Source organism: Girardinichthys multiradiatus, chromosome 18 (assembly GCF_021462225.1).
Source record: "Girardinichthys multiradiatus isolate DD_20200921_A chromosome 18, DD_fGirMul_XY1, whole genome shotgun sequence".
Classification (NCBI taxonomy): domain Eukaryota; kingdom Metazoa; phylum Chordata; class Actinopteri; order Cyprinodontiformes; family Goodeidae; genus Girardinichthys; species Girardinichthys multiradiatus.
Window position 1 is genome coordinate 9,509,474 of NC_061810.1, and position 19,999 is coordinate 9,529,472.

Consider the following 19,999-nt stretch of genomic DNA (forward strand, 5'->3'; position numbering starts at 1 on the left):
GTGAGAGGTTATGTCCATGATGGATGTGAGCCAAGCTCACATCCTCCTCTCAACCACCACCTCCACAGAGTCAAGTGGGCAGCCCAGGACAAAGCTGGCCCTCCTTACCAGCCTGTATCAGTCTCTTCCTGTCCTGCTGTGTGCTGCCTGGGGCCCAGCAGACAACAGCGTAGAGGATGGCAGTGGCTACCACAGAGTCATGAAAAGTCCTGAACACAGGCCTGCACACCCCAAAGGACCTCAGCTTCCTCAGAGGGTGGAGGTGACTCTGGCCCTACCGGTTCTCTAGCCCTCTAGAGGGGGGCTGGTGCTGTAGACAGTCCGTACGGGGAGGTCTGGAGGCATGGGTGTGGAGGGTCTGGCTGTAGATAAAGGAAGTCGGGGGAAATGAGGAGTGTTTGTTGGGCTGGAATGGGTGAAGAGGGGGGAGCAGTAAGGGGTGCAGAGGGGGTGGGGGGAGAACTAAACCTGTTGAAATAACAGTTTAATTCATCTGCCCAGCGCTGGTCTGCATCAGCTGTCCCTGTGGCACTGTGACACTGTCCAAGTCCAGAAATGTTGTTTTTTTTAACCATGTCCTGTCCGCCAGAATAGCACTCAGAATTGTCGGAATGCTAAGACCAAGCCCAACAGATTTACTTTCACAAGTGGAGCATTACAGCTAACGAAAACTTTATTAGAAACTGCTTTTGGATTATTTCAATTGTTATGGACATGGAGACAGAAAAAAAAAAGAAAAAAAAAAGAAGCACGAAAGAGAGAAAGGTGGGGCAAAAAGCAAAAGGGGAAAGAAGGAGAAAAGAATGGAAAAAAAGACGGATGAAGAGAATAAAAGATAACACCCTGCTTGCTTCTACACCTGCAGAAACGATATTACCAGCTTTTTTACCGAAAAGTGCACGGTACTTATCAATGCAAGATGTATTTAGTGGTAAATGCAGCTCAATATAGAACAACAACTGGGCAGACACCATCGAGCACCAAGCTCACATCAAGATGGGGCAAGCTCACCTGGCAAGAGGTCCCCGGCCTGCGGCAAGTTCTCGAGGCCGGCGTCCCCCACCACGCACCCGCAACCACACAGACACACCACATGACTGCCACTGCAAAGATAGCCCAGGTAGAAACATCCAGCTCAGCTCTACCACTGCTGCTCAGCCGATCCAGATGCTGGTGACCCCACATCCAAGAAGAGGACATAAGCCCCCCCCCCCAGACACAACAGCCAGCAGAGCAGCACACAACCAAGCCCTCCCCAACCATCTGGCCAGCGCCAGCAGCCCCAGCCCATCAGTTCGTGAGCGGGAAACATGCACCAGCCAGGTAACCGCGCCAGGTAGGGCAAACGCTCCAGGCCAAGCACTTCCCACCAGCCGCCCCAGTGCAGGCACAAGACATGCTCCACCGCCTCACCCACCCGACCACCAACCGTAGGCCTGCGCCCGGCCAGGGGCAAGAGCCAGAAATGTTCTTAAGTCCTCTCCACACGACCTCCAGCTTCTTCCAGTAGTCCTTCTTACACTTCTCTCCACTGGAGCTCGTGCTGAACTCTCCTCTGCTCTTTTTTGTCCCCTGAGTTGAAAGCCCTCTTCTTTTGGTTCAGATGGGTTTTAAGCTCAGGGGTCACCCAGGGATGGTTGTTGGAGAAGCACCTTACCTTCCGGGTTGGCATAATGCTGTCCACACAGAAGTTAATATAGTCCGTGATGCAGTGGGTCAGGCATCAATCTCATTGGCCTCCTCAGTCCATACTTTCACAGACCTTTTCTGTGCTCGCTCTCTTCTCACCTTGGGTGTGAATTGGGGGAGCAGATGGACAAGGTTGTGGTCAGATTATTCAAGTGGATGGAGGGGGGCGGAGGTGTAAGCGTCCTTAATGTTAGCAGACAGTAGGTCCAACGTCTTGTCCCTTGTATGGCATTTGCTGTATTGCGTGAAGGTTGGGAGAGTGGCGGAGAGAGAGATGTGATTAAAGGCCCCACTGATCAGCAGGAGGACCTGGGTATGATGTGTCTGGATTTGGATGACTGCACTGTGGAACCGCTCACACGCAGCGGCAGCATTGGCTGAGGGCGGGATGAACACGCAATATGATATATATACAGTACAGACCAAACGCTTGAACACACCTTCTTATTCAAAGAGTTTTCTTTATTTTCATCACTATGAATATTGTAGCTTCACACTGAAGGCATCAAAACTATGAATTAACACATGTGGAATTATATACTGAACAAAAAAGTGTGAAACAACTAAAAATATGTCTTATATTCTAGATTCTTCAAAGTAGCCACCTTTTGCTTTGATTACTGCTCCGCACACTCTTGGCATTCTGTTGATGAGCTTCAAGAGGTAGTCACCTGAAATGGTTTTCCAACAGTCTTGAAGGAGTTCCCAGAGATGCTTAGCACTTGTTGGCCCTTTTGCCTTCACTCTGCGGTCCAGCTCACCCCAAACCATCTCGATTGGGTTCAGGTCCGGTGACTGTGGAGGCCAGGTCATCTTGCGCAGCACCCCATCACTCTCCTTCTTGGTCAAATAGCCCATACACAGCCTGGAGGTGTGTTTGGGGTCATTGTCCTGTTGAAAAATAAATGATGGTCCAACTAAACGCAAACCGGATGGAATAGCATGCCGCTGCAAGATGCTGTGGTAGCCATGCTGGTTCAGTATGCCTTCAATTTTGAATAAATCCCCAACAGTGTCACCAGCAAAGCACCCCCACACCATCACACCTCCTCCTCCTCCATGTTTCACGGTGGGAACCAGGCATGTAGAGTCCATCTGTTCACCTCTTCTGAGCCGCACAAAGATACGATGGTTGGAACCAAAGATCTCAAAGTTGGACTCATCAGACCAAAGCACAGATTTCCACTGGTCTAATGTCCATTCCTTGTGTTCTTTAGCCCAAACAAGTCTCTTCTGCTTGTTGCCTGTCCTCAGCAGTGGTTTCCTAGCAGCTATTTTACCATGAAGGCCTGATTCACACAATCCCCTCTTAATAGTTGTTCTAGAGATGTTTCTGCTGCTAGAACTCTGTGTGGCATTGACCTGTTCTCTAATCTGAGCTGCTGTTAACCTGCGATTTCTGAGGCTGGTGACTCGGATGAACTTATCGTCCGCAGCAGAGGTGACTCTTGGTCTTCCTTTCCTGGGGCGGTCCTCATGTGAGCCAGTTTCTTTGTAGCACTTGATGGTTTTTGCGACTGCACTTGGGGACACTTTCAAAGTTTTCCCAATTGTTCGGACTGACTGACCTTCATTTCTTAAAGTAATGATGGCCACTCGTTTTTCTTTACTTAGCTGCTTTTTTCTTGCCATAATACAAATTCTAACAGTCTATTCAGTAGGACTATCAGCTGTGTACTGTGTTAATTCATAGTTTTGATGCCTTTAGTGTGAAGCTACAATATTCATAGTCATAAAAATAAAGACAACTCTTTGAATGAGAAGGTGTGTCCAAACGTTTGGTCTGCACTGTATATATTATATATATATAATGGAAAATAGATACTTCTCCACCTTTCCAGTTTCAGAGTCATGCTTCTCTTGGCTGATGCCTGAAGCTCACTCATATCAAGTTACAAGTCAATACTTCAATTACATAGGATATTAAGAAACCAATCAATAACAAGCATCATTCAAATGACAACATGCCTTATTTTTTTATTGGTTTAGACCCAAAAATATGTCATGTCCATTCCAGTGGACATGGGGTCTTAAGGGGTTTGACATATTGAAACGTGAGATGGTTTTATACCAGAGCGCAGGGCTGTGACATGTACCATGTACGTGTAGACATGTACCAAGCTGTACCATTTGTAACCAACAGGAAAATCCAACTGCAGTAGCCAAATATTGCAGAATTAAACAAATTTACATGTTTGGATAAATATTTTTTTTCTCTTAATGAATTAAATCATCATTTGAAAGCTGATTTTGTATTTACTCAGGGTATCTTTATCTAATTTTAGTGTGAGAAAAAAGCAAAAACACAAGAAATCTGTAAGAGGGCAAACACTTTTTCACAACACTGTAAATCCAACTGTCCTATAAAGGCCTCAGAGGTTTGTTAGAGAACATTCATTAACAAACAACATCATGGAGACCAAGGAACATAGCAGACACGTCAGTCAGGAAGTGTAAAGACGTTTAAAGCAGGATTAGGTTATAAGTCCTTGAAAATTTATTTCACAGAGCTCTGTTTAATCCATCATGTGAAAATGGAAAATGCATGCAAATCTACCAGGCAGGAGGGTGAATTCTGTCTTGCAACACTAGAGCAGATTGTCGTCACATGTAGAACACAACCAAATTCCTGTGGCTCCTTCGGTGTTGCTGTTGGCCTCTTTTTTCAATATTTTTCCCAGAAACAGATTGTTTTTTTTGTTTAACTGTACAGGATATATGTCAAATGATATGTGGAAACATGTAAACACACTCTGAAATGATTCATCAAAATGCCAAAACTGGATGTGTAGATTGTGAGAGCCACTGTAGTTGTCAGAAGCTGGCTGGTAAACTTTGTTGTCTGAGTCTTGCAAAGCTTACACAGATTTCCGTTTATTAAAGTCTGTCAGAATAATCCTTTCCCCTCCTAATTCATATCCAGTATTAACAAACCCCAGCAGACCTTGTCACCAGTCGCCCATTTACAACTAGGAGGGTTCTCACTGACCGCACATGGAGCATTGGATAACAAAGTCAGCTATAAATATCTAATCATCAGTGGGTGACGATATCTGCTAAATTAAAACTAAAAAACATTTTTACATCTGTTTCCAATGCACATTTTGCCTCTTTGTATCAGGGATGGAGGAATTGGGACAACCAATAGAATAAAAACATGATTGTCAATTTACAGTTTGTTCTCCCGCTAATGTATTCATTGGAAAATAGATAGCTGAGGGCTTCCGCCATACAGCCTTGCCCCTTTGGACTCTGTTTCTCACTTACATAACTATATGCCTGGCTGCACTTTCTGTCAGATAAAATGCATTTATGATTGGAAAACACGTTTTTCACTGTTGTGTTCTATGTTCACTTTCATACCCTTGAACTTTAGCTCAGTGTTATAAATAAGGCCCTTATAAACACTAAAACCTTGTATTTTACCCAGCCACTCCATGCTCTCAGTCAGTGGCCATAGTCTTTGGCAATTTTAATGAATTTATGTCATCCTAATAAAGATTACATCAGGTGTGATTGGAAAATGTAACATATCAGTCACTGAGCTGATTTTCTGGAAGGTTGCAGGGGCTGATATCCAGCTTGAAGGTTAGCCATGGAGTGGACAAGAGTGGCCCTTGTTGCTTTGTTTCTGCTGGTAACTCTGGGATCCTCAAGAGCCAAGGGTAAGAACAGTTAGACGGATCTGGTGTTTTTGTGATCAGTAATATCCTTTATCTGATTGTTTTAAATGCTTCATTCTCCTCATAATTTAGTTTCTTCAAATTCTTTGCATTGTTCAAATATTTGAGAGTTTAAAGCTCTTTTTAATGCTGCCCTGAAAACCTAAAATATTCCTCAGTTTTCTTTAATATTTTCAACTTCTCTTCAGCCTACCGTTTAAAACGTAAAAGCAGAAACTCAGTTTTATTTCTATTTATACCTTTAATGATTTCTTTATGATCTTTATTCATCTTATATCCACCACCCATCAACAGCAGAAGATGGGGACCCTCTAAAAGCAGGTTTCTGGGTAGATGTGAAATTTCAGCAGAATTTCACACATGTGGAGTAAGAGACAAAATTGTATTTAGGTTTAGTCAGTGATCAAAGAACACAATACAGTCATTGACAAAAGTTTTTTTTGCAAACTTTGTACCTTCAGTTTTTGTGCTGACAGTTCACACTAGTTTTGGATTCCTGTGCAAGCGGAACCCAGCTGCATATTCATTCATTGCATAGAGCTTAATTTGCTTAAACATCATGCTAACTAATAAAGAATAAAAATGTTTTTGCTGCAACAGAAAATGATCTCCTTACTAAACTTTATTGTAGTCATATCATCCAATTTGAGGCTGTTAAAAGCTCAGCTGAATTCACTCAGTCTATCTAATAAGCAGATTGGTTGCTATAAAAGAGGAACAGGTGTGCCTTAAATTATTGAATTCCTCTGTTGCCAGTGGTTACCTTCTAAAAGTGTGCAGCCTTGAACACTTTGCAAATGAAAATGCCTCAAAAGAGCAGTTTCCAGATCACCAACACCTTTAAAGTAGGAGGTTTAGTTGTGGATATGAAGAAGGCTTCAGGGCGTCCAGCAGTTGAGCTCACACCAGTGCAGAGCTTGCTTTACACTGGCAGCCGGTGGGTGTAAGTGTATCTACATGCACAGTGATGTGAAAATACTTGGACAAGGGCCTTTTAATAAGATGTGCAGCAAAGAAAACATTTTTGTCCAAGAAAACATCAAGAGAAATCTGAAATTCCACAGAAAGCACACAAAAGCACAGAAGCAAACAGGTGCAAAGTTATTTTCTCAGATGAATACTCCTTCCCATTCATGGCGATGAATAAAAACTTGGTTCAAAGCATTGTCCAAGAGCAAAATAAAAAAAAATGTTGGCACAATTTGGTGATGATAAATTCAATAGCCCCAAACATAAGGTGCAAAAAGAGGAGAAAGAGCCCACATGTAGCAGCAGCACAGGGCATATACCAGCACACAGTTCCAGGGTCACAAGAGGTGTGCAGTGGGGTGGCTTGCATTCTGGATCACACTCTGGATCACCTGCTAATGACATCCTAGACATTTGTATTTGGAGGAAAATTACTAATTTAAAATAATAATCATATTTAGAGGTTCCACTGTATATCTAACGCAATACATCCAGCTACAGTATAGACTGAACTCATGTCTTGGTCCTGCTGACAATGTTAGCATGCAGGGCAGTTTGGTGAAGTGCTCAGCTAGCATGTTTACTCTCTTCTGACTTGTTAATAAATTGACTGGGACCTGTTTCGTTGCCATTCCTGTTGCTTGTGTGTGAACATAATTTAAAGCAAAACATTTTCCGTTACATAAACTTTGCTTTGAACTTTGTTTGATGTCGTAAAATTCAGTGACTTGTGTTTCCGGTGCTCTCTCCTTAGCGCTCATGTATGGGCAGCTATCTGCAGATATCTCAGCATGAACAGGGAGCTGAAGCAGTGAATACAGTCTCTCCTTTAATATGAACATCAGTGAGTGTGAAGAACATTTCCATTATTAAGGAAAACCTAGATTTGTTAGATCAACTGAATAATGTGCACTAGCTATAAAATCATTTGGAAGGTCATGTACATGATTGTTTAGAAATGGTAATGTAAACTGTGGACATATAAACCAAGATGGTACAATCACAGGTATCACAAGCTATGCTAAACCTAAGACTCTGAACGCAATCATTTCAAAAGGCCTTCATCTGGAACCTGATCTAATACTTTGGATTGGATCAGGACATCTCTGCTAACTAGTAGACTAACATTTGAATGGTTTGCAGTACCAAAAAAAGTCTCGGTTGTCTATGCATCAAATCACTTTCTCTTCCACTCTTCCTTTGACTGTGCCACTTCTTTAAGGAAATGGAGGAGCATGTGCAATATTTGAAAGTTATTTTTTTTTCTCATTTTTCTTCCTTCTTCAGGTTTCACACAAACAAACAGACTCTACTGTCTTTTATAATCACAGTGGCCTGACCTGACTTTGATGTCTGATTCTCTTTTCCGCCAAGAATGAGACAGCTTTTATAGTTTTATTCTTCAGTGTTTTAAAACCTAATTTGAACCTCAAATAACAGATGGCAGACTCACATTCTTTTTCAGCGTTCTTCGGGTTTCACCTTACTTCTCACCCTTGAGACTGTTTACTGTTTGCTTCACAAGATGTTTCCAGATGTTTTTAGCTTGGTAAACACAGAGCTGTATAAGAGCTTTATCAGCATTCACTGCGCACTGCTGTATCAAACTGTATATGGCACACAGATATGTATGGTGTTACATCGACTTTGAAATGTTTCTGAAACTGTATTTTAACACAGTGCTCATGCAGCAGAAAGCTGGAAATAAAGAGATATGGCTTACAGCATACCAATGCAAAGGCCTTAATAAAAACGTTTTTTCACATGTGCAACTTGCACTTGTGTCATCGTTCACTGTTTGAAATAGTGAGATAGGAATGAACAATTTGGATGTTGTTTTGTGCAAATTTGTTTTCTTGGTATAGCTTCCAACACGTTCGTAGAATTCCAGGATGCCCGTCAGTTCAGTTTTTGTTATTGTGGAAACACTAACAGAAAGACAGAAAGACCACGGGCAACCTTAAAACTATTATTCTGTATGCAGTATTGCATATTCATCCACACCTACAGTGCAGTGCAGAACTATTCATACTCTGAACACTTTTACATATTGGTCACATGCAGATCACAATCTTCTGTATAGATTATTGGGATTATATCAACGCGAGGTAGTGCATAATTGTGAAATGGAAAAAAAGTACATTTGTTTCCTATTTTGAAATTTATAATAATTTATCATTTATAATAAGCCTGTTTTGATCCTTGTTTCAAGGCTGTTTTTGTCATATCTTGACTGTTTCTATGAATGTTTTTTTCTCATCTCACTGCACTCCTACTACTATTCTACAAAGACCATGAAAAACATGGATCGCCAAGAATTGTGAAGATTCAGTTATGACATAGGTACAATAGATGATGATAAACTGTGATATTCGGCTTGATTCGCACAAATATTGTCAAGAATTCAGTACAATTTACAAGAATCTACTAGCAACACTGCACAAAGGTTAGAAATCAGTTAGGAATCAGATAACGATATGCCAATCTTATCTAAGAATCAGGTACCATTAAATTTGAATTCATTTCTTTTCATGGCATTTTCCATCAAGATGTAATAACTAGGGATCAAAAATTTGCCATGACTTCCAGGTGGCTCAAGAATCACAATAACTGATTAAGAATTAAAATATGAAACAGCTATGAATGCATGTTCTTCAGGAGTGCCCTGTTTCTGCTCCATTCGTCTTCCTATCATCTCTGACCAGATTTCCCAGCCCTGCTATAGAAGAGTCCCAATAGCATTATGCAGCCACCACCATTTACTATGTTTACTATGGAAATGGCATGTTTAGGCATGCACAGTGTTAGTTTTTTGCCATATAGTGTTTTGAATGTGAATCAAACATTAGAATCAATATTTGATTCTAATGTTTGTAATATTTGAATCAAATATTACAAGCAATATCTCTAATATTTCTGCAAGAGAGTCAGTTATATATGCATGTTTGTCCACAGTTGAGGAGGAGGACCCTGAATTCTGGAGGTCAAAGGCTAAGCAGACTTTACAATCAGTACTAGACAGGAAGCTGAACAACAATGTTGCCAAGAACATCATGCTCTTCCTTGGGGATGGTAAGTCACAACAGCACAGTCATTATTTTCCTTTGTCTTATGAAATGGACAGAAAATCTAAGAAAATATGGCAAGACTGTCATATTTAAAAAGGAACATGGTATGCAACTTAAAAGTATGAAGATGTCTGTGCTGTGTGCCTCAGGAATGGGAATTACAACCTACACTGCTGCCCGTATCCTCAAGGGACAGCTGCAGAACCAGACTGGAGAAGAGACGGTGATGACCATGGACACCTTCCCACATGTGGGGCTGGCTAAGGTGGGTACAGGAGAGTAACACAAGGAAATCCCTTTTTTCTCAGAAAACAGCAAATCTGTGTATTATATTATATTAATGTGTATTATAAATAAAGTGGATTCGGATTTTTACCATCTATCTATCCATCTATCTATCCATCTATCTATCTATCTATCTATCTATCTATCTATCTATCTATCTATCTATCTATCTATCTATCTATCTATCTATCTATCTATCTATCTATCTATCTATCTATCTATCTATCTATCTATCTATCTATCTATCTATCTATCTATCTATCTATCTATCTCTCTCTCTCTCTCTCTCTCTCTCTCTCTCTCTCTCTCTCTCTCTCTCTCTCTCTCTCTCTCTCTCTCTCTCTCTCTCTCTCTCTCTCTCTCTCTCTCTCTCGCTCTCGCTCTCGCTCTCGCTCTCGCTCTCGCTCTCGCTCTCTCTCTCTCTATCTATCTATCACGTCCGTCCATCCGTCCATCCGACCGAACGACCGACACTACTCACAAAATATGTTTTCAGTTTCTGAAAACATGATTTATAGAGTTTGTGTACATTACAGATTTTTCATAACTTCAGTTAAAGCGGTCACCACATTTACACCAGGCTGTTATGCTTGGGGTAAATCAGAACTACTTTTTGGCCTAACACTGACTAATGCCTGAATGGGGTCAGGACTATTGCTCATTGGGTTGTGTGTTTTGTGCAGACCTACAGTGTAGACTTCCAGATTCCAGACAGCGCAGCCACGGCCACAGCGTATTTGTGTGGAGTAAAAACTAACCTGAACACCGTTGGAGTCAGTGCAGCTGTTCGCAACGGGGTCTGCATGACTCAGAAGGGGAATGAGGTCACCTCTATCATGAAATGGGCTAAAGATGCAGGTAAGTTCACCATATCTCCTCTAAGAACATAATTACCCCATATTTTTTGTAAGTGGACCAATTTTTTTATTTTTTTTATTTGGAATTTCTGATAGAAGCTGTGAGTATGGGCAGCCTCACTGTACCCACACATATGATCTGTATATTCTAGTTATCTAATAAGTAGATATTTGTCTGATGCTGTTAATATCCGGATGTACTGTAAACTAAATATTCTTTCGGACCACATCCTCCATTTCACTGTTCAAACATTTTTGAAGTTCCTTCAGTATTTGTTTTTCATATACACTATACTGTCAAAGTATTCACTCAGCCAACCAAATAACTAAAATGAGTTCTTACAATCACTTCCATGGCCATAGCTGTATACAGTCATCACCTAGGCATGCAGACTGTTCAACAAGTCCAGTTGTGAAATTTCCTCACTCTTTAATATTCCAATTGTCGGTGGTATTATAAGAAAGTGGAAGCAAATGGGAAAAACAGCAACTCAGGCACAAAGGGGTAGGCAACATGAACTGATGGAGCAGGCGCAAAGAATGCTGAGCGTGCAGAAGTAGCCGACATTCTGCAGAACCATTTGCTACAGACCTCTAAACTGGGGGTTGTTGTTTTTTGGCCCCTTAGTTCCAGTGTAAAAGGAACTCTGAAAGCATCAGCATACCAGGAAATTTTGGAAAATTACAACTTTCTGGGGACAGTTTGGAGATGGCCTCATCCAACATGATGTTCACCAGTGCACAAAGCAAGGTCCATCAACACATGGATGAGAGAATTTGGTGTGGGTGAGCTTGACTGGCCTGCACAGAGTCCTGACCCCAACCTGAACACCTTTGGGATAAATTAGAGTGGAGACCGAGAGCCAGGCTTTTTCCTGTGCAGTCCTGTGAAGTCATAGACTGTGCAGTCTATGACCTCACAAATGTGCTTCTGGAAAAATTGTCAAAAATTCCCATGAACACGCTGCTAAACCTTGTGGACAACCTTTCTAGAAATGCAGAAGCTGTTATAGCTGCAAGAGGTGGACCAACTTCATATTGTACCCTATCGATTAATAATGGGATGTCATTTGAGTTCATATGCGAGTCAAGGCAGGTGAGCGAATACTTTTGGCAATATATTGTTTTAAATTGATTTGATTTGACTGCTGCACTAGTCTTTACTTTTTTGGCACAACAAGAACCAAACGGAGTTGTAAGTAATTGTGTAATGAGATTTAAAAAAAATTAAAACTAAACAAAACTAACAAAATTAAAAATGCCACAATACATCTGGCCAAAGGTAAATCTGTCTGACGAAGCGCTATCTAGTAGCTGACTTCATCTGCTGAATTAAGAGAAAACTAAGAAGTTCCTGATTCTCACTGCTGAATTGACAGAGTTGATAAATAGAAATGTTTTCAGAAAGAAACAGAAAAGAGAACAAGAGTAGATACAAATGATTTGCAAGCACCGTGAGAATGCTGCTTAACCGTTAGCTGCTAATTATGCTGAATTTAGCATCTAAGTTTCCTATCGATACAGTTCACAGTTTTATTCATAAGTGTGGAGTGCATAATCCTTCCTATTTTAAAATTTTAAATATTCAGATTGATCATATCTGATCTTGATCATTTTACAGTGAAGATTTTTTTAAAACACAGGTCAAGATTTGTTATTCTATTATTATTTGTTATTCTATTTGAAAAACGCACCAAGGAAGCATTTTAATGTTTCTTAGGCTTTAGGACACTGATTATAACTTCCTTAAATTAAATTTTTCAAATTTGTTTGCAAAAAAAAAAACAGAATTTGGGGATTCCTAGCTTATTGCTAGGAAAATATTTAAAGGTTTATTGCAAACATATTGCTAAAATCTAGCAATATGCTAGCTGTCTTGCACCCTTAGAATCAGGGGATATGATTGGTATAATTATAAGCACACACTGATTGATCTAACTTGGTTAGATCAATCGGGGTTGTGTTGCGGATACAGGTTGTGTTGCCATACAACTTGCTCCAGTGTGTACCCAGTTACAATATGAGGACAATCAATTTCATTTAATTTTTTTATTTTAATCCTCATCTTTTTTTAATTGTAATCCTCATCTATTCACCTTGTTCCCTCATCCCATTAAGCATCACCTGATATCTGTTTGCAGCTTCGGCATTTTAACATGTAAGCAAACGAGCAAATCCAGATAAAAACATGTGTAACATTGGCTTTTACATCCTAAACAGAATCATATTGTTAATGCCGTCCTTTCTCTGGGACTGACCTGAAGAAATGGACTCGTACATATGGCATATGTGTCTGTCTTGTCAACTCCATTGCATGAACAAAAATGGAGGCAAAAATCTAATTTAATTTGGTATTTATTCAGCATTTTCTATGTCCCTGACAACACATTAGTTGTGTATTTTACCTTTTTAAAATTGGTAATTTTCTGTTGTCAGAATGCAGTCAGGGTGGTCAAGAGCCAGCTATCATGCACTTACCACATCATCAAAGGACATAACTATGTTACAAGTTATTTTGGAAACCTAAAATCATCCTCAATTCATTCTCAGTACCTCTGTTTATCCTTTTCAGAGACATTTCTTCTGTGGTGCTCTGTCATAGACCATTCATAAATGGGTGAAGGAATTTCCCAATCCACAGTCATTCAAATACATGCAGGGCATTCAGTGGTCGCATGAAATTTAGAGTGGTCAGCTATATTTGTTTTGATTCCTGGTCTGTTGGTAACTGATGGAAAATAATCCTCTGATTGCATAATAATCCGATGTCCCTTTATGTCCATGTTCAACATACTCCAGCAGAAGCCACAGGTTAAGCTTTGTCCAGTTAAAGGTGCTTTAGCTTCGAAAGGTCATCACTGTAGGTGTGTGATTACCATATCAGATAAAAAAGAAGAAATTAAGCTAAACTGCTAACGAGTTACTTCAGATATACAGCTTACGACGTACCAAAATAAACTGCATTGCAATCATTCCAGAAGTTGCAAACATTATCAGATCTCCAGCAGCACCGCCAGGACCAAGGTGGTTAACAGTGTTACAGCTAACAATATACTTATGAAAAAATACAATATTCTTTGCTGCCACTTTTATAGTTTAAAGTTAACGTGCTGCATCCTCCTGCCATCACAAGGGGAAGCTGCACCCCACTTTGTACTCCAGTGAATATATTCACATAAAATAACTTACAATAACTTATAGGTATGCTGCAACATGCTTTTCTCTCAGCCTTCATAGCATAAAGTACAAACTGTCTTTCTCAGCATTTTATATTCAAGTTGTAAAAACACAAATTTCAACTTAGCCGCTAGAGCAAAAACTTGACTCTATGTCTAACCTACACTGTTTTTTTGGAGAATAACTCAGGGCTCTGTCAGTGCAAGAACAAACCCAGCAAAGAGAATAGTTTTTCTCACAGTTCCTTTAGCTGTTTAAACTTATGTGCTGACGTTTCTATTATGAAGTGGGTAAAAATATTACCCTGCAATCTGGTGACAGAATGTCTGCCCGCAGTTCTTAATTTGACATGTTTTCATGTATGCAGATCACCCTGATATTGTGAATTTGTTTAATTGTTTGAATTGGAGAAGCTCTAAAGATATTCAGAGCTTTGCAGTAATTAAGTATACTTTATGACAGGCTGTTAAAGGAACAGAAACATACACATATAAAGTGGATCAGAGCAGTACAGAAATATGATTGAGTGTAATGAAATAAAATGGTGAAATGGCTAAAAATGTGACATATAATGTTCTATAAAAGAATAATTATGACTGAGAAAGAAGATGCCTGATCAAATTTCACATAGTGATATAAATAGACATACAGACCACTGCCGCACAGATTACATAGATGAATAGAGGACATTCACAAATAAGATGAATTGAGTCTATGAGGAGCAGGCAGATTCTGGTTGTTGCACCAGAAAACCCCTCAGGTCTGCGACAAACCTTGGTTTTACAGCTTAGCTCAGCTGTTTCACTGCAGCTTAAAGCGCACTTTGACCCTGATCAAGTTCCACTGTTATCAGGGGTTCTAACATTAATTAATTAATATGCTGATCTTATTGCAATGAAGTTATTCTTAGTCTTTGACCTGAAAAGAACTCTACTGCACATCAGTAAAGCATACTGCAGACGAGCCATATTCCTCATGAGACTTAATTTTGTTGTTGTGAGGCAACAACCGTGTAGAAGCACCCCCAGCTGTTCTAAGATAAATGTAGGTGTCATAAGATGGATTTATTTATGTAAACTGTTTGTTATATATACACTGCTCAAAAAAATAAAGGGAACACTTAAACAACACAATATAACTCCAAATAAATCAAACTTCTGTGAAATCAAACTGTCCACTTAGGAAACAGCACTGATTGACAATCAAATTCACATTCAGTTGTTCAAATGGAATAGACAACAGGGGGAAATCTTTGGCGATTAGCAAGACACACTCAATAAAGGAGTGGTTCTGCAGGTGGGGACCACAGACCATTTCTCAGTACCTATGCTTTCTGGATGATGTTTTGGTCACTTTTGAATGTTGGTGGTGCTTTCACACTCGTGGTAGCATGAGACGGACTCTACAACCCACACAAGTGGCTCAGGTAGTGCAGCTCATCCAGGATGGCACATCAATGCGAGCTGTGGCAAGAAGGTTTGCTGTGTCTGTCAGCGTAGTGTCCAGAGCCTCGAGGCGCTACCAGGAGACAGGCCAGTACACCAGGAGACGTGGAGGAGGCCGTAGGAGGGCAACAACCCAGCAGCAGGACCGCTACCTCCGCCTTTGTTCAAGGAGGAACAGGAGGAGCTCTGCCAGAGCCCTGCAAAATGACCTCCAGCAGGCCACAAATGTGCATGTGTCTCCACAAACGGTTAGAAACCGACTCCATGAGGATGGTATGAGGGTCCAACGTCCACAAATGGAGGTTGTGCTCACAGCCCAACACCGTGCAGGACGCTTGGCATTTGCCAGAGAACACCAGGATTGGCAAATTCTCCACTGGCGCCCTGTGCTCTTCACAGATGAGAACAGGTTCACACTGAGCACATGTGACAGACTTGACAGAGTCTGGAGACACCGTGGAGAGCGATCTGCTGCCTGCAACATCCTTCAGCATGACTGGTTTGGCAGTGGGTCAGTAATGGTGTGGGGTGGTATTTCTTTGGAGGGCCACACAGCCCTCCATGTGCTCGCCAGAGGTAGCCTGACTGCCATTAGGTACCGAGATGAGATCCTCAGACCCCTTGTGAGACCATATGCTGGTGCGGTTGGCCCTGGGTTCCTCCTAATGCAGGACAATGCTAGACCTCATGTGGCTGAAGTGTGTCAGCAGTTCCTGCAAGATGAAGACATTGAAGCTATGGACTGGCCCGCCCGTTCCCCAGACCTGAATCCGATTGAGCACATCTGGAACATCATGTCTCGCTCCATCCACCAACGTCACGTTGCACCACAGACTGTCCAGGAGTTGGCGGATGCTTTAGTCCAGGTCTGGGAGGAGATCCCTCAAGAGACCATCCAGCGTCTCATCAGGAGCATGTCCAGGCGTTGTAGTGAGGTCATACAGACACTTGGAGGCCACACACAATACTGAGCCTCATTTTGACTTGTTTTAAGGACATTACATCAAAGTTGGATCAGCCTGTAGTGTGTTTCTCCACTTTAATTTTGTGTGTAACTCCAAATCCAGGCCTCCATTGGTTAATAAATTTTATTTCCATTGATGAATTTTGTGTGATTTTTGTTGTCAGGACATTCAGCTTTGTACAGAACAAAGTATTTAATGTGAATATTTCATTCATTCAGATCTAGGATGTTATTTGAGTGTTCCCTTTATTTTTTTGAGCAGTGTATATAAAACTAAAATCTTTATTTGATACTAAAACTAACTAACTAACCATGCTTCTGAACCCATGTTTTTTTCCTGTATTGACCAGATTAAAGCCACGTCTTCTGCTAACCCTCCACCCTAATTAAACAGATTATCTAATGATTAAACTCCTATTGATACTTCCTACATTTATCTACATTTATTTTCATGGTAATTCAATCTAACACCTCAAAGCCATCTGCTTTGTTTGACTATTAACCAAGCCACTTAAAGGTATAGCAGTTATTTCTATCTGTAGACCATGCATGGGCTGGCATTAGATGGCTTAGATAGGATGATTTAATAACACCGAGCAGAAATATCATCCTTTCACAAGAAGACCGTATTAACCGTATAATAAAAATTAACTGTATTATACAATATAATATTTAACTAAATAACATATTAATTCTATGATTTAATTGTTTTCATTTAAAATGAAACACAGGTACTGCCACTGTAAAAATATAGTTATGATAATTCTGTTTTTTTAAATGGATTTTTGACACACAAGGAGAGTGAGAGAAAACATGAGTGTTGATGGTTTTTCTGGTTATACAGGTCCTTCTCAAAATATTAGCATATTGTGATAAAGTTCATTATTCTCCATAATGTGATGATGAAAATTTAACATTCATATATGTTAGATTCATTGCACACTAACTGAAATATTTCAGGTCTTTTATTGTCTTAATACGGATGATTTTGGCATACAGCTCATGAAAACCCAAAATTCCTATCTCACAAAATTAGCATATCATTAAAAGGGTCTCTAAACGAGCTATGAACCTAATCATCTGAATCAACGAGTTAACTCTAAATACCTGCAAAAGATTCCCGAGGCCTTTAAAACTCCCAGCCTGGTTCATCACTCAAAACCCCAATCATGGGTAAGACTGCCGACCTGACTGCTGTCCAGAAGGCCACTATTGACACCTTCAAGCAAGAGGGTAAGACACAGAAAGAAATTTCTGAACGAATAAGCTGTTCCCAGAGTGCTGTATCAAGGCACCTCAGTGGGAAGTCTGTGGGAAGGAAAAAGTGTGGCAGAAAACGCTGCACAACGAGAAGAGGTGACCGGACCCTGAGGAAGATTGTGGAGAAGGGCCGATTCCAGACCTTGGGGGACCTGCGGAAGCAGTGGACTGAGTCTGGAGTGGAAACATCCAGAGCCACCGTGCACAGGCGTGTGCAGGAAATGGGCTACAGGTGCTGCATTCCCCAGGTCAAGCCACTTTTGAACCAGAAACAGCGGCAGAAGCGCCTGACCTGGGCTACAGAGAAGCAGCACTGGACTGTTGCTCAGTGGTCCAAAGTACTTTTTACGGATGAAAGCAAATTCTGCATGTCATTCGGAAATCAAGGTGCCAGAGTCTGGAGGAAGACTGGGGAGAAGGAAATGCCAAAATGCCAGAAGTCCAGTGTCAAGTACCCACAGTCAGTGATGGTCTGGGGTGCCGTGTCAGCTGCTGGTGTTGGTCCACTGTGTTTTATCAAGGGCAGGGTCAATGCAGCTAGCTATCAGGAGATTTTGGAGCACTTCATGCTTCCATCTGCTGAAAAGCTTTATGGAGATGAAGATTTCATTTTTCAGCACGACCTGGCACCTGCTCACAGTGCCAAAACCACTGGTAAATGGTTTACTGACCATGGTATCACTGTGCTCAATTGGCCTGCCAACTCTCCTGACCTGAACCCCATAGAGAATCTGTGGGATATTGTGAAGAGAACGTTGAGAGACTCAAGACCCAACACTCTGGATGAGCTAAAGGCCGCTATCGAAGCATCCTGGGCCTCCATAAGACCTCAGCAGTGCCACAGGCTGATTGCCTCCATGCCACGCCGCATTGAAGCAGTCATTTCTGCAAAAGGATTCCTGACCAAGTATTGAGTGCATAACTGTACATGATTATTTGAAGGTTGACGTTTTTTGTATTAAAAACACTTTTATTTTATTGGTCGGATGAAATATGCTAATTTTGTGAGATAGGAATTTTGGGTTTTCATGAGCTGTATGTCAAAATCATCCGTATTAAGACAATAAAAGACCTGAAATATTTCAGTTAGTGTGCAATGAATCTAAAATATATGAATGTTAAATTTTCATCATGACATTATGGAAAATAATGAACTTTATCACAATATGCTAATATTTTGAGAAGGACCTGTATTACCTGAACCCCAGAGGAGTGGATTTTGACTTGATGACCCGACTCCAGTCACAAATTTGATGACTTGGTTTGTATTAGAAACAAACTGCGACTTGACCCTGACTTGAATAGTAATGACTTGACATGGACTTGAGCTTGTGCTCTAATTAAAGTAAAAAATTAACCCTGCAAAATAATAGTAAAAAGAAAATATTTATCCGCATCGTTTGTTTCCTCACGTCATTAACGTTTTCCTCCTCACACCCCCAATCAGAAACACCTCATGCTTTCTAGTCGCACTGAAACATGTTTATCTTTTGAGTAAAGGTTTAAAGAATAGTTCAATACATAAAAACTATTTTGTTCCATTAATTATAAGTTTTATTTAAATAAAAGACTGAAAAGAAAGACTGGAAAGGTCTTTTCTTATTTCTCTTAACTAGTTAATGGTGTTTAGAATTAATACACTATCATGTAGATTGTGCTTTTTTATTGCCATTTAAAAGTTGCTTTGCCTTCATCCATCCATTCGTTTTCTTCTGCTACATCATGTTTAGGGTCTTGCAAGGCAGTTGGGTTAGGGAGTCTATCCTAGTTGCTGGCTCATCTAGAGGTAGAATTTCTCAAGTAGTAAGACTAAACTTAAAAACAGTGCCAGGTAAAATATACAAAAGCCAACCAGACATTTTAAAGGTTATGTTAACATCTGGAACCAGTGGTGACAGATGTAAACACAGACAGAATAGCTTAAAGAAGAGAAATAATTGTCGCTATTTATAAGTTATACATTTCTTAAACACTGATTTTTTGAAAGTTTGGCTTTTCAATGGACAATCGAATGTGTTTTTGTGTCGATGTATTAGTTGGAGCTTTTAACTGATATCTTAATCTAAGAATGTGGTCGGAAGAGTTGGTGATAAGTGATTTGAAACACATAAAAGGCTGGAGCTAATCGATGACCAGTGGCAATAATTAAAGAACAAGGCAATGAGGGTTAATATTCCAAAGTGACTATTTTCTTTGAGCCAGTATGTTTTTTTTTTACATCTGTCCTTTTTTTTTAACCTGGGACTAGAATTTTAACTATTTCTTGTTTTTTCTTAACTGGAAAAAAAACTTTCTGAATATTCTTTACTGGAACAAATTATTTATTTGTTTTGTTAAAATAACTGAGTTTGTGTGATTGTGTTGTTGAAAAATGTTCGTTTTACTCAGTGTTTATGTTGCAGGTAAGTCTGTGGGCATTGTGACGACCACCCGGGTGCAGCATGCCACCCCAGCAGCCACCTACGCCCACAGTGCCAGCAGGAAGTGGTACAGCGATGCAGACATGCCTGACGTGGCCAAGAAGGACAACTGCACTGACATTGCATTCCAGCTAATCAAAAACATAGACATCGACGTATGTTATATCATTACAGGAATCATT

The 19,999-nt window shown here is 40.5% G+C and overlaps 1 protein-coding gene across 1 annotated transcript in view; it reads left to right on the top strand.

Moving 5' to 3' along the window:
- Nucleotides 1–4,856: 4,856 nt before the first annotated feature.
- The window catches only part of alp3 (alkaline phosphatase 3), a 28,703-nt gene continuing 13,560 nt past the window's right edge, over nt 4,857–19,999 (top strand). The window contains exons 1-5 of the mRNA XM_047392529.1: nt 4,857–5,354; nt 9,297–9,413; nt 9,559–9,674; nt 10,378–10,552; nt 19,800–19,972. Of these exons, the coding sequence (XP_047248485.1) occupies nt 5,285–5,354; nt 9,297–9,413; nt 9,559–9,674; nt 10,378–10,552; nt 19,800–19,972 (651 nt within the window). The 5' untranslated portion in view covers nt 4,857–5,284. The remainder of the gene's footprint in view (nt 5,355–9,296; nt 9,414–9,558; nt 9,675–10,377; nt 10,553–19,799; nt 19,973–19,999) is intronic.